Source organism: Calonectris borealis, chromosome 1 (genome assembly GCF_964195595.1).
Source record: "Calonectris borealis chromosome 1, bCalBor7.hap1.2, whole genome shotgun sequence".
NCBI lineage: Eukaryota > Metazoa > Chordata > Aves > Procellariiformes > Procellariidae > Calonectris > Calonectris borealis.
Window position 1 is genome coordinate 103,142,794 of NC_134312.1, and position 14,140 is coordinate 103,156,933.

A 14,140-nucleotide genomic window follows, 5' to 3' on the forward strand; every position below is an offset into this window, starting at 1 on the left:
GATAAGTGATGCAGATCCAAGTGAAAATACAGATTATACCAGCAAAGAGAGCGCTTTGTCAACAAAGTTTACACTGATTCTATAGGTAAAATCGATGACATAAGTGTGACCTTCATGTCAGTTTAATTCCATCTATTTAACCACTGTAAAAGTACTATTAAAAACCGTATTCACAATATGTATTACTGCATCACCGCTACTTTCCTGCGTTTGCTTTGCCTTCATTTTGTATCTTGCAGAAAAAGTTCAAGAAATGAACGATGAAGGAAGAGAAAGGCGAGGTTTAGATACAGCGTGACAGGCACACTGTGCCTTCTCCTTTCTCATTCACAGCATCCCTCGGTCTCCCTTGGTGCTGTACAGTGCATGAATGAGAAAATACCGCCCGCTAGTGGTTTAGGCTGCAGGAGCCCGAGACCCCCTGGCAGAGGCTGCTCCCTATTTCTGCTTTGCTGATGCTACTCCAGCAATTGTACTGGGACAAGGTGGGTGGCTCTTATTCCTCCTGCTCTCAGATAAAACCAGCATCTCTAGAAAAGGTCAGTGCTGAACTGAGCGAGAAAAGAGGTTCTTACTGGAAGTGCCATGGGTCGCTCGCACCCTGTTTTTCATGTTTAGCGTCAATATCCAAATGAAACACTCTAAATTAGCTAGGGCATTTAATCTTACAGTCACTATAGTAAGAGAACAAATCGGTTGAAATGTGGTTACGGTGAGCAAACACCTCTAAATCACGTTCAGAGCCATCACTGAAGTCAAAGAACAAAGCAGTGACCCCCCCGAAGCTTCCCCAAAGACAGCCCTCCTCGCAGGGTGGTGTGGAGATACCTCTGGTAGCCTGGGGTGAGCTAGCACCAGCATGGGAAGCAGCATAGCACCAGTGTGCTTCACGCTGCCCCAGCTAATTAGCCCCACTCCAGAGAGGAGATAATTAGCTCAAGTGGAACGCTTTGGTGACACAGCTAACCTGCTCCCAGGCCTGAGCTGGTATCTCCCCAGCTCAGCATTGCACCGGGTGGTGTAGACAACCTAGGATGTCCAGGCTGAGTTTTCAGGGTTGGTGGCAAGACACCTGTTTTTTTTTTTAACTGAAAATATTTCTCTGAGATTTCTTTAGGTCTTTGGCCCTACACAAAACTGTAGGGCCAAAGACCTCAGAAAGCCTCCCTCTCTCCCCTGATTGTCTTCCTGCTTATGAGGTAAGATCATCCTTAACAGATGTTTGTTTACCTCTTCATAAAAACCTCCTGTGATTCTACAGCCTCCCCAAACAGTGCGCTGCAGCGCTTTGCTGTTCTTACCGTTGCAAAGTGTTTTTCTAATGTTTAGCTATATCATTTTTATTGCAAATTAAGCTGATTATTTCTTCTTCTACTTCTGGTGAATGTGGAAGACAACTGCTTAGTCTCTCCACCCATTATAACAAATGTTTATGTGCTGGAAGACTGTTATCATGCCTCCCCTCCTGTTGTTCTTTTCCTAGAGGAAACAAACTCAGTTATTTTATCCATTCCTTATAAGTCATGTTTTTTGCATCTCTTATCATTTTGTTGTTCTTTTTTGGAGTGTCTCCAATTTGTCTACATCTCCTGTAAAATGTAGTGCCTGGAACCGGACACACTGTTCCTGCTGAGAGCTCAGCAGTATTGAGCAAATGCACAAAATAATTGCTTCCTTTGCCTTATACACAAAACTCCCCTTAAAGCATCTCGGAATGAGATTTGTCTTTTTCTGTGGGAATCTCACTTAACAGACTCATATTCGGTCCCACCCCAGCTCTTTCTTTGCTGCACTGCTGCCGAAATGGTTACGATCTAGTTTGGACCAGCGCATTTGGTGTCTGTGCAGTCACCTTTCCTGACTTGTACCTTGGTACAGTCACCTCTGCAGAGGGCAGCCCACCTCTCCAGTGTCTCATGTCCCTTTCAAATTCTGATCCCCCAGCTCCCCTGCCTTCAGGAGGGACTGTCGCCCCCCAGCCCAGCTGCCGTCCTTTCAGTTTTGTCCTCTAGTCTGTTGTCCAAAACACGCAAGGAAATATTGAGCAGCCCTGGAAGTAGAACTTCAGGGATATCATCCTCCCAGCTGGAAAAGTGAAGCCCTGATAATTACCCTTGATTATGGTACTTCAACCTGTGCAGCCTCTGCATGGTGACTTCATCTGCTTGCTGCTGTGGGAGCCTGCGATCTAGGTATTTTCTAAATGCTCACTAAAGACAAGGTATTTTGTATCTACCATTTCCTCCTCATCTACCAGGCCTGTTAGTCAAAGAAGGAAATTAGCCTGGTTTGACAGGATTTGTTCTTCAAAATTCCCTGCTGGTTGTTTCTTATCACCTTATTGTCCTTTAGCTACTTATAAATTGATTGTTTCATAATTGGTTCCAGTATCTCTCTAGGTATCACAGTTAGGCTGACTGGCCTGTAATTCCTCAGATCCTCTTATAACAGTAATTTTCAGAGAACTGCATTTAAGTTAAATAGATATTGAAAGACATTCCACTTTTGCCCTGCTTATCTTTATTCATTGTCTAGTTTTGTTCCATCCCTTAAATTAAAAACACGTTTCCCATAAGTATTTATCCTCCACTTGAGGCTCAGCACAATCCAACCCTGCCTTCACCTCTTCTCCTGTGTTCTTGCCCAAACCTTCCTGTTAACTTACATACTTCCCAATTTCCCTCCTTCTTGATGCTTTATATCTTCCTCCCTCTCTTTTCTTTATGGTTTGTTTGCAGTTCCCTAGCAAAATATATTCCCCAGCAATTTATATCCCTCAGTGCCCTGAGGGCTCTGAAGGGAGTCCTGGAAAAATCTCAGAGCTCTGCCCTTAAAGTGTGGACAGTGACATTTACCAGTCTTGCAGGGACACAGTAAGTCCTCCCTGAAGGTTTGCCCAGGGCTAGCTACATTTAAATGATTTCTGAGGCCGGTAGGTGGCAGAGAGAAGATGAAATCCGGGAGACTCCGGTCCCAGCGGTCAGACCGATAGACCGCTTTGGCTCTGGGATGGACAAAGAGACGTGTTACTAGAAAGCAGGTGTCCGCTAAGTTGGGTCGCGTCTAGCAAACAAGAGTGTTGGTAGAGCTCCCAGCTTCTTGTAGGGAAGCTGAATATATCTAGTGTTCAGCTTCAGCCATGAGCAAAAGGTTTGTGTGTTCAGCAGAAGAACAGGAAGCATGTACCACTTTCTAGCTAAGCAGATCAGGAGAGGATAACTTTGTTTGAGGGAGAGGTATCGTTATCCAGGGTTGTCCGCTATATAATTGCACAATCTGCTATCATGCATGAACAGAGCTGTTCAATAGCATGGCCCTGCCTTGTCCTGACATCATGTCTGTGTGGAAATCCATTTGGAATGAAAAATCCCACATTCCCCAAGTGACCTCGTAGTCTCTGAGCGAAAGGCTGAGTTGCAGTGGAGACTTTTGCAGTCTCAGTGGTGGGGAGCTCAGTCACCAGCCTCAAAGCAGTTAAAGGATGAGAAGTCAGCAATGAAGCAAACTTCTTTCCAAAGAAAATAATATTTTTAAAGTGCAGGAGATGTCCATGGTTCTTTGAAGGCAAGAAAAGTCCCAAAGGCAAGAAAAAGTCACTGTGAGTAGCAGTGTTACTCTCATTAGCTGCCACTATTTCTAGCACTGGTTTTTGGAGATGGAAGTACTCAGCACTTCTACAGGTTGCCTAATGTGAGCGTAAATGCTGGGCCAGGTACACGCGTTGGCCATTATCAGTCTGGCACTGTCAGTGGTGCAGTTCTTTTGCAGACTCAGCGGATGTCGCATGTGAGGTCCAGTCTTCTAGTCCTTATGGTCTCTATTCCTTTCTTTCACAGCCATTGCTTTCGTATTACAAAGGCAGCCCTGACTTCCAACATTACCCTGGTGCCTGAGAGAATCAAGTCTCCTTCTTGCTCTTCTCCTGCTCTGCCCTCTCCTCTTCACCCCCATCTCAAACAACCACTTCCCTGTGTAGCCCCAGTACAAGAGGAATTCCTCATTTAGGCCATTTTCTGTGGCCATTTTTTTCAGAGGGAGGAGGCCCTAGTGAGCTGGAGAATCTGTCCCAGAGCTCAGCGGTGCCTTTTTAAAAGGCATCCAGTGGAAGGGACTGTGTGGTTTTCCCCGAACCAGAAATGTCCAGCAAACTCAGTATGCCCCATGTTAAAGGCTTTGCACCCTAGTGATAGCAAAGAAAGTCACCCTGATCATTCAGATGGAGGTAACATATACCCAATCATCAGTGGCTTGAATATAATTTCTGCATCAGCTGCATCTTGCAAGCTGTTCTGCATCTTGCCACATAGCGTTTGATATTTGCATAGTGTTTGCAAGTGGCAGATAGAAGGTTAATGGGAAATGTCTCTGACAGTAGCTGGATGTAATTTAGAGATGGACTACAGCCATGTAGTTACATACCAGATTTGGGGTTTGGCTCGTTTTATTAGAGAGATAAGGCCCAGAAAAGGATATGGACAGTCAGCCAGAGCTGAGTTTTCCAAAAAGGCAGTTTCAGTCTGAAAAGGGATAGGCAGTGCAACATCTGAACCATCTGGCCTCCGTGATGCAGCAGTTTGTAGGCACCCTTTAAAGGTGTTAGCTGCTGGTGGTATCATTTAGTCCTCCCTCTCTTACAGCTTCCCAGAGAGGGGATGAGGGTGGCAGTGATGACCAGTCGCTCATGTATTAATCCTAGTTTATCTCAGTAGCATATAGCAAAACAAAGCAACAAAGGTATTCCTTACTCTTCCTTACCGTCCTTATTCCTCTTGTTGATCAAACTGTGCCTGTTCTTATTCACTTTGTGTTCTTGGGACTTGTACCTTCTCCTCTGCATGTTCTGTCTCCAGGAAAACTATTCCCATGCTTTATGTAGCACAGGCTGAAAAATGTCATGTACAGATCTCTACTACTTCTCCATTAAGAGAGTGATTTATTAAGGTGTTCAGAATATGACCTTCATTCCAATTGCATACATAGAGATTGATTTTTTTTTGTGTCTCCAAACTGGTCCCTCTTGCAAAATGTGATTATTTTCCATCCCTCACTTATCCTTTAGCTCTTTTGAAATCCAGTTTGAAAAACATAATCTCTGCCTCCAGTTGTGCTTTGGACTTTGGAGCTATGCAACTCAGCCGAAAAGCTGTTTGGGAAGACAACTGCTGAAATGAGGCTCTGAACTTACATGGGCACAAATGCCCAGAAACACTGAAGAGAGGCCTGATTTGACCATTGATTTGAAGATACAAAATTTTGCAGCCCTCATCTTGTAATACCTCATTCAAATGACAGCTTTTCTAGAGACAGAACATCTCCCAGTGCCATTCTGGGGAATTAAATTCAGTGTTGAGTCTGCATAAAGAGAGAGGAGAGCTACTTGCTGCTTCATCACTTTATGAGCCTGGTATCTGTATCATTGCTTAGCAGATCTTTCTTCCAGTAATCCTCTTTTTCTTCAGAGGTGAGCACCAAGAGCATATCCTGCGCAATTCATACAGAAAGACTACAAAAATAGCACCTGAGAATAAAGTTATATCCTTTGGCTCATAAGCAAAACTCACAGGGCAGTTTTAGTTGTACTTGTGGATGCATTACTGAGCCTGTGACTTTTCTCTTCTGTGGGCTCTCTAGCATTTTTGCAAATGGCCGGGGGCAGGCGAGTGCGCCTGGGGTAACATTCCTGTTTGCTGGGCTGCTGGAATTCGGCTACGTTCCTTAACAAAACAGTTTGGTTTAGACATTTTTGATGCATGTGCAAGATGCATTTGGAGGAAGAACTAAGCACAACTAAGACACTGAAAGGCAAGGCTGTAAAATTGGTATTTCTCAGCTTTGATTACTATTGACTGATGATCTAGTTTTGCCATACTGCTTCTTTTTCCTGGTAAAAGATGTTAAAGAGCAGTCCAAAGTCTCTGACAATGCCAAGTACAGGTCCAGTACCTCAGTGACCGCCTGTGCTGGAAATAAGCAATGCGAATTGGCTGTCAGAGCTGGGTGTAGGGTAACAAATTAGTTCAATTAGTTCTGCCACCATCAGAGATGTTGGCACTCCCTTTTCACCTGTCACACCACGATGCCTAAAGACTAGCGAGTGGGGACACACACGCTGAACCATGGCAGAAGTGCAGAGATGCTTTGGTCCCTGCTTAACTGTGCAAACTCCCATTTATGCATGTATTAGGTTTTCACTGCCTGTCGCCTGTTCCTCTCCCCCTTCTGCTTTTTCATGTTCAGTGGATTCTCCTCTCTGTGTCTCTGCCTCTCTTTCTCTATTTTTTTCTCCCTATTGTTCCTCACGTCACTAACCGTCACTCACTTCATAAAGCCGTCTGGCTCGGAGCTTAAATATTGCAGGGCAACTAAAACCCACCATCAGAGCCAATTCAGTCATATCTGCTCAGTCGTGCGACAAGATTGGGACTTTTAGGGTGGGAAAGAAGAGAGACAAAAGTTCACTCTTCCCTGCAGAGTGCCAAGAGAGGAGGGGGACACATTTCTTCGGTGGAGCCTTTCACAGCGGCAAGTTGCTTGCTCAACGTCCTTAATCTATACAGTCTTTTTCGCTGGTAGTGTGCTCAGGTTGCAACGTCTGGAAGTGCAGGGTAGGGGTTTGCAACAAGCCCATGTGAGTTAAGAACACGAGTCTGTTGACTCTGAGTGGGCTTAGGTGGTCTCCTGCTCTTTTACTTGTGACAGGCAATTTAAGGGAAGAGGTGACTGCCTAAATTCATTGCTTGCACCTTTTTTGAGACTTGAGGGGCCGACTGCTTACAGGTGGAATCCTAGACATTTGAACTGGTCGTACCACTTCAGTCCACCCAAAATAGTTCCTTGCAGCTGAACTGATTGAGCAACCTCAAACTGCTTCACTTGCAGAAAAGAGAGAGGGTGGTCATGGCAGATTTTTGAAAAACGTGACTAGTTCAGAAGTGATGTCGGGAAGAATTTAGCCAAATGTAGCAAGCCGCAAGTGAGACATTTGATGGAGTTAAACAGGAAACATTTTTCCTGTTTTCCGTATGATAAGGTTTATCACATCTAGAATGTCGCTCTTGCGTGCTGCAGTGGAAATGTTGAAATGGTAGCTGTGGATATCAGTGTGACTCACAAAGAAAGAAAGGGACGGAGTTAACTGCGGTGCCTGGGGGACAATGAAGTTTATATTGTGTATAGTCATGTTTTTTACAGAGTTGCCCATGATTGGTAACTGTCGGGTGTACTTTGCTCTGTGAATTTGCAGAAAGAGAATGTTTAAATCAGTTTAGATAATGTATGTAAACAGCATAATCTTCTGCTAGACTTGTTAATGTAAGTGCTGACATTAACACACTCTTTTACACAACTTTAATGACTGAGAAAGTAGCAATTTTCTTCGGTGATTAAATTATATGTTTGCCGCTTACGCATGCAAGGTGTTTGTGCAAGCTGAAGGACTGCGTTCTGTTCTTTGTTTTCTAACATGGGTGTCTGGGGTTAAAATTTTACAAGGTTTGAAGGCAAGGAAAATGAGTCCATCTTGTTTTAGAAAAATAACATCAGAAGGATTTTTTTGGTTGAAAATTTGTGATTTTCCCCAGAGCCATAGAACTCTCAATATTTTGTGTGTTTGTCTATGTGTGAATACGTACACATAGTAGTTGAAACAGACTGGTATGCGTTGGTGTGTCGTAACATATGGCATAACAAATATATCCCAGCGGTATCTGAAGGAGGAGGGAAGTTAGATACTCAGATTTCCATGCTGTTGACTGTACCTTCTTTTTCCCAGCACTTGTGTATGTGTGTCTGCATTTAGGAAACTATAGATGGAGGTAGTATCTAAGAGATGAACTTCTAGATCCCCGTGAACAGCTATTTTATGAATAACGTTCCCTGTTTCACTTATGTCATGGTCCGTAAGTCAGTCTTTTTGGATCACTGTAATGTTCTGCATTCCTCAGAGACTTCAGACTGCTGTGATGTGTTAAATTAGCTCACCCCAAATAAGTTTCCTCTTTATTTCCCTCATTCATAGATTTTTCCTTGCCTAAAATTATATAGTGGGAAGTTTAGGATACACAGGATGAAGTCCTGGCCTAAGAACAATTTCTTATCATGCAAAAATAATAACAGATGTAACGTTTGACTTGCATTACTTGAAAATGGACTACTTTCTTAGCTTTCCAATAGGATATCCGTAGCTGGCTTCCAGCTCTGTGTTAGCCTGAGATAGCAACACTGACATTTTAGAGAGAGAAAATAGTATTTTAAGTCCCAGTTATAGACCTTAGTGATTTTCTCCAGGTTGGTTCCAATGTCAATGTGGCAACTGACTTCAGAAGAGGATACAATGAATAGCGCTAATAGCACTGAATAATTATATTGTATATAATGCATACTATATAGCAAAACCAGTATATATGGTAGTTATTAAGCTTATACAGTATTACTAACATAGTAATGGTGTTGTAATTGCTATTCTTACCTAACAGAGTGATTTCTAATGTAGAATTAATATACGTAACCTATAGAGAATTCAGGTTTGTGTAGGTGCAAGGTGGGCACCAATTTGAGATCTGTTTGACGCTTGTGTGGTTCTGCTGCAGAAGAGCTTGGGTGCTTGAAAGCTTCACTCTCTTTTCGAACCACTGCAGCTGCACGCTGATAAATCTGTATTTCTGTGGTGCTGGCGAGTGTTTGTACGTGTACAAAATCTAAGCAGGCTCATGGAACTGAGCCTACAAGGCACCACAGAAGACTCTAACCTGGAGGAGGAGTTAAATATACTGCCCGGCTGAAAACTAATTGCCCATTTAGAGCCAGGGAAGAAAGAATTTAGCAAGCCGTTTGCTCTGGCTTCCCAGCCCTTCTTCTGCTAATAAATCACTGTTATCAGGCAAGTAAGCAAGCAAGCAAGCAAGCAAGCTTCTTTTTGTTCTCAAAGCGTATTAGGGAAATACTAGTTGAAAGCAACAACAGGCATCAGTGGGAAAACCTGAAATCTTTTAAATTTAGCATAATTTGTGGTCATTCTCTTTCTTTTTTCTTTCCTTAGACAGTAAGAAATGGGTGACTGGAGTTTCTTGGGGAACATTTTAGAGCAGGTGAACGAGCAGTCCACTGTCATCGGGAGAGTTTGGCTCACAGTGCTCTTCATTTTCCGCATCCTGATCCTGGGAACAGCTGCCGAGCTAGTGTGGGGAGACGAACAGTCAGACTTTGTGTGCAACACCCAGCAACCTGGTTGCGAGAACGTCTGCTATGATGAGGCCTTCCCCATCTCCCACATCCGGCTCTGGGTCCTGCAGATCATTTTTGTATCCACGCCTTCGCTAATGTACTTTGGGCATGCGGTGCACCATGTCCGCATGGAGGAGAAGAGGAGAGAGAGGGAGGAAGCTGAGAGGCGTCAGCAGGCTGAGGTGGATGAAGAGAAGCTGCCCCTGGCTCCAAATCAAAACAAAGGCAACAACCCTGATGGCACCAAGAAGTTTCGCCTGGAAGGTACCCTCCTGAGAACCTACATCTTCCACATCATTTTCAAAACCCTCTTTGAGGTGGGATTCATAGTAGGTCAGTATTTCCTGTATGGTTTCCGAATTCTCCCCCTTTACCGCTGTGGGCGGTGGCCCTGTCCCAATCTTGTGGACTGTTTTGTCTCCAGGCCCACAGAGAAGACCATCTTTATTATGTTCATGCTGGTGGTGGCTTCTGTGTCCCTCTTCCTCAACCTGGTGGAGATCAGTCACTTGATCCTGAAAAGGATCCGGAGGGCTCTGAGAAGGCCAGCAGAGGAACAGCTGGGGGAGGTCCCAGAGAAGCCCCTCCCTGCCATCACTGTCCCCTCCATCCCAAAGACCAAAGGCTACAAGCTGCTGGAAGAAGAGAAGCCGGTGTCCCACTACTTCCCTCTCACGGAAGTAGGGGTTGAGCCCAGTCCCCTTCCCTCAGCCTTCAATGAGTTTGAGGAGAAGATTGGGATGGGACCATTGGAAGATCTCTCCAGGGCATTCGATGAGAGGTTACCATCGTATGCACAAGCAAAGGAACCGGAAGAGGAGAAGGTAAGAGCAGAGGAGGAGGAACAAGAAGAGGAGCTGCCGGGTCCTCAGGAAGAGCCAGGGGTGAAGAAAGCAGAGGAGGTGGTGAGCGACGAAGTGGAAGGGCCTTCAGTGCTTGCTGAACTCGCCACTGACATGAGACCCCTCAGCAGGCTAAGTAAAGCCAGCAGCCGGGCCAGGTCAGATGATTTGACTGTATGAAGGTGCAAGATATGGAGAGCACATGAAAAAGAAAAGGTTGAAGAGAAAAGGAGAGATAGAGAAAGAATCAAAAGATATTTTTAAGCAAAGTGCTAAAATGGCCATTTGAATATTACTTCCTCTTGAGATTCTCAACTGGAAAGGTACTATCATGGTAACTGTGCCTTATTTGCCCTGTATGTCCATTTGAAAAGGAACATTTTTCCTGTTTCCACATGCCAGCTCACTCCTTACAGTAATATCCACACTGTACACATAACTGATGTCTTTTAAAACCTAATGTGGCAGTGAAACCCAAATGTCACCACTGTGAATGTATTTACTGGAAGCTTTGTGTTCCACATTTCTCTAGGAACGTGGGCAGGATCTACCCCTTCAGCCAGCGAGGGGGAAGACTTATCGACAACTGTATCTAGTATTTCTTCTTCTGTTTCCACCTATGGCATGCTGAGCAGATCTCCCCTTCGCCGTTGGCAGAGAATTGCAGTTATTTAATTCACAAAGTGAATTCTGTGCTTAGCATCAGTACACTAAAATAGTAAGCACTATTTCCCCTCTCTATTCAGAAAATGAAGGCCAAAACGTCCCCAACTTCTCTGTGAATGCAAACCTGAGTTAGGTAAAAATACTTCCCCTTTGCCAAAAATATTTCTGCTCTTCAAGTGACATTGACAGTGGGCAATGGTTAACAGTAGCTCTCTACTAGAATTTAGCAGATGCCCACAGATGGATTATTTGTTCCCAAGAGGGTCATTCAGCCCCAAGCCTATTTCAGAGCACTGGAAAGAATAAATTCAAGTGGTATTTTTTATTTGTAGTCTTGTGAGTTAAAGATCTGAAACTCGATTTAGCAAAGAAAGCGTGGGAAGGCTTCTGTGAAAGGAGGAAACAGCTACAGCCCCCAGAGCATGAAACCAAATATAAGCCTTCACGGCATGATCCTGACATGTGCTCAGTTCCTGGAGCTCCCAGACTTACAGGCACTCAGCAAATCTCAGGTACAGAGTCCTGAAGGCACCTGAGAACCTACACCAGGGGTCTGGGTAACTATGTGACTATTTAAACTTCGAAATACAACTGGTGCTTCAAGTTTGAGAAGTCTGATACGATAATAGTCTTCTGACATCCTTGGGTTTTAATTTGACAGACGGGAGCCATCCAGTGGTCTACTTCTCTATTAAATGCCAAAGCCTTGAGTAAAACAAGGCCCTTCAAAAGATGATTTAGACCTTTTGTGCCAACAGAACTCTCAGAGCCTCAGCAAAATCTTTTTTGTTACAAAAGGCAGAAAAGCATGTGCTTACAAATGTTTAAATGTCTGTGGATTTCTAATTTTAGGACTACAGCAGCACCTTTTGGCTGGGACAGCGCAGCAATGCGTTCAAAAGCTTCAGGTTAACAGCTATGTCCCCCCAAAACTGAGCCTCATGCCAGAAAAGTGCAGGTATGCACTCTCATCTGCTCTGCTCTGCAAACCTCAGACCCTGCCAGCTTAGCAAATTCTTTCTGCTGGGCTGCAGCCCATCCCATTGTTCCCAGGGCAGGCTCTAATCCAGGTCAGGAAAAAAAAGGTCTTTGGCATAATGCATAAAACTCGTCCTGCCGGTAGCTAGAAAAGACCCGCTGCAGTTTCCCGCTGTAGCAGGGCTGACTCAAAGCCCATTGAAGTCAAATGGGTGTCTGAGAGAGCTCTGGGTAGGCTTGGGCTCACACCTCCAGTCCTGCTGCCCCACGTCCCAGCCCAGGCAGCCACCGGTACAATCAGTTCTGTCACTTGCTCATCTAACCTGTTTGGTGGAGTTCCCGTTACGCAGCTGCCCTATACGAGCACAAAGGTGGCTGGACTTCGCTGCCGAGTGAAGCAAGCTGTACATATGTAGAAAGTTTGTAGGGTGCGTTGGGGTTCTTCAGCACCATAGCAGTGCCACTTTTTTTTTTTTTTTTTAATACTATTAATCCTTTTGCTCCTCTTGGGCCTGTGTATTTTCCCAAGGTTTGCAGCCTGAGGTCAAAATCTTTGCTCCCTGGACAAAGGCTGTTAGGTTGTCCTTCCTTGTGAAGGAAGACTGGAAGGTGGCACCTCCTCAATTTTAGGAAGGAATATGACAAAGCAGCATATGCGAAGAAACATGCAGAGAATCTGGAGGCTACCATTTATCCACTCTCTTAATACAGAAACGAGATGGGATCTATTACTTTTTATTTTCTTCACAAAAAGATATAAGAGAGTTTTAATGGTTCTAAGCATAAACCATCCCACTCGTTGAAGGGGGTTGGAAACACACTTCCCTGTAGGTAAAAAAAAAATATCTCTAACAGTTTAGAATGGGGTATCTTCCACCTTCTTCAGAGCATCTGACCCTTTCTGATACCAATGGACTAGATGAATCACCCCCACCCTTGTTTACTTCTAATTATTTTACAGGTCCTTTTACATACAAAGTATTTTAATAACCACCCCTGTTCCTGGCCTCTGACATGCATACATTCATTAGATCACTGGACTAATTAAGATGCGTGCTTATCCATCAGAGGTATATGGTTCACAATACGGCTGCCAGGCGGCCCAGTCTTTAATCATCAGGTGTTGAGTATGTCATTCTCTTTCACTGGAGTGCCTCAGTAAAATGCACTACATGCAGCACGCTCAATGGACACTTTGTAGTTCTTTCATAGCTGCCGCAGGAAAGCTCATTTCTTCCTCCGGGTCACGACAGCACAATGAAAAAAGCCTCCTGCACCCAGTCAACTGCTTGCTGATTTTTTTTTTCAAGCCAGTTTTCAAGTACTCTGCCAGCCTGCTAGCGAATCTGTAGCCACCAAGTACGAGCCATGGCATCAAGACAACGCTGCTCGGCAAACTGGGCGGGGAACTAACAGTCTGGTCTTCTGGCATTCAGCCTCATCTCTGCGATGAAATCACTGTGGGACTGTCAGCAAGTCATTCTTCCTTCTTGTACAATTGGGAATAATCTTCTACCTCACAAAGATGATGTGAGGCTTGATAGATTGTGTTAGTAATAGAACGGAGGTCCTTGGATGGAAGGCCCTACAGATGAGCAAAGGATTATTGCTATTTCTGGATGTGATAGCATATAAATGTGTTTTATTCCCTCTCAATGAGACAAATTTAATCATTTATTAAAGAAATTCCTAGTGAAGTTGTGTAACAGCCTCAGAGCTGTAGATTCAGTGTATGATTCTCCTCAAAAAAATAATTAAGCAAAACAGAGACCTATATGGTAAAGAACAGGGAAAATTATCTTCTTGGGAAGGGGGAAGTCACTGGACAATTAGAGCCATGCCTGGATCATTTAAAAGCCTGTGCACCCCCTTGGCTCCCTGTGCAAATACATTACTAACTGATCACATGGCTCTCTGCAAGGAGCATAAGACGCCAGTGTCAAAATCACCAAAGGAGGTGAAAGTAGAAGAGAAAGGTAGTGTCTTAGTTTACAATAGCATGTGGGAGTTGGTGTTCTCTAGGGTCTAGAGCAGTGGACCTAGGATAATAATCTTAGATTTATTTCCAGCTCTGCTTCTGACTTGCTGTGATAATCACTTTACCTCTCAGTGCCTGTTTTCTCCACCTGTAAAATGGGTGTAAGAATTTCCACCTACCTCACAGGGATGTTGTGAGGCTTCCTTAATTCTATTTGTAAAGTAAGTAGGAATGATCTGATGAAAAGCACTGCTGAAACGCATGGTATCCTTGTTATTTCCTGGCAGAACTGCTAACTTGGTTAACGTATGACTCCTCGACCAGAAGGGCAGTAGTTTGAAAACGTGAACACTGCATTGCACTGACAACATCAACACAGATGTGGATTTGCCATGAGTAAAAAAGACTTTATCGATCCCCCACCCCTTTCTCCCACCTTAGCCTTGGCCTGGCC

General features: G+C 44.2%; 1 protein-coding gene across 2 annotated transcripts; it reads left to right on the top strand.

Annotated features, from left to right (window-relative positions):
- The first annotated feature begins 9,047 nt into the window (after positions 1–9,047).
- On the top strand, positions 9,048–10,291 carry GJA8 (gap junction protein alpha 8). Of its 2 annotated transcripts, XM_075173196.1 has the most exons (2): positions 9,048–10,086; positions 10,141–10,291. In XM_075173196.1, exons 1-2 carry the CDS (start codon positions 9,048–9,050, stop codon positions 10,242–10,244), a joined length of 1,143 nt encoding a protein of 380 aa, XP_075029297.1. In that variant the 3' UTR covers positions 10,245–10,291. The 2 variants fall into 2 exon arrangements, with proteins under 2 accessions (XP_075029297.1, XP_075029218.1); XM_075173117.1 differs by having other exon boundaries at positions 9,048–10,291.
- Positions 10,292–14,140: the final 3,849 nt, after the last annotated feature.

Bases quoted from the DNA above. Each gene is read 5' to 3' on its own strand.
- GJA8 (XM_075173117.1), top strand. From the start codon at position 9,048: ATGGGTGACTGGAGTTTCTTGGGGAACATTTTAGAGCAGGTGAACGAG.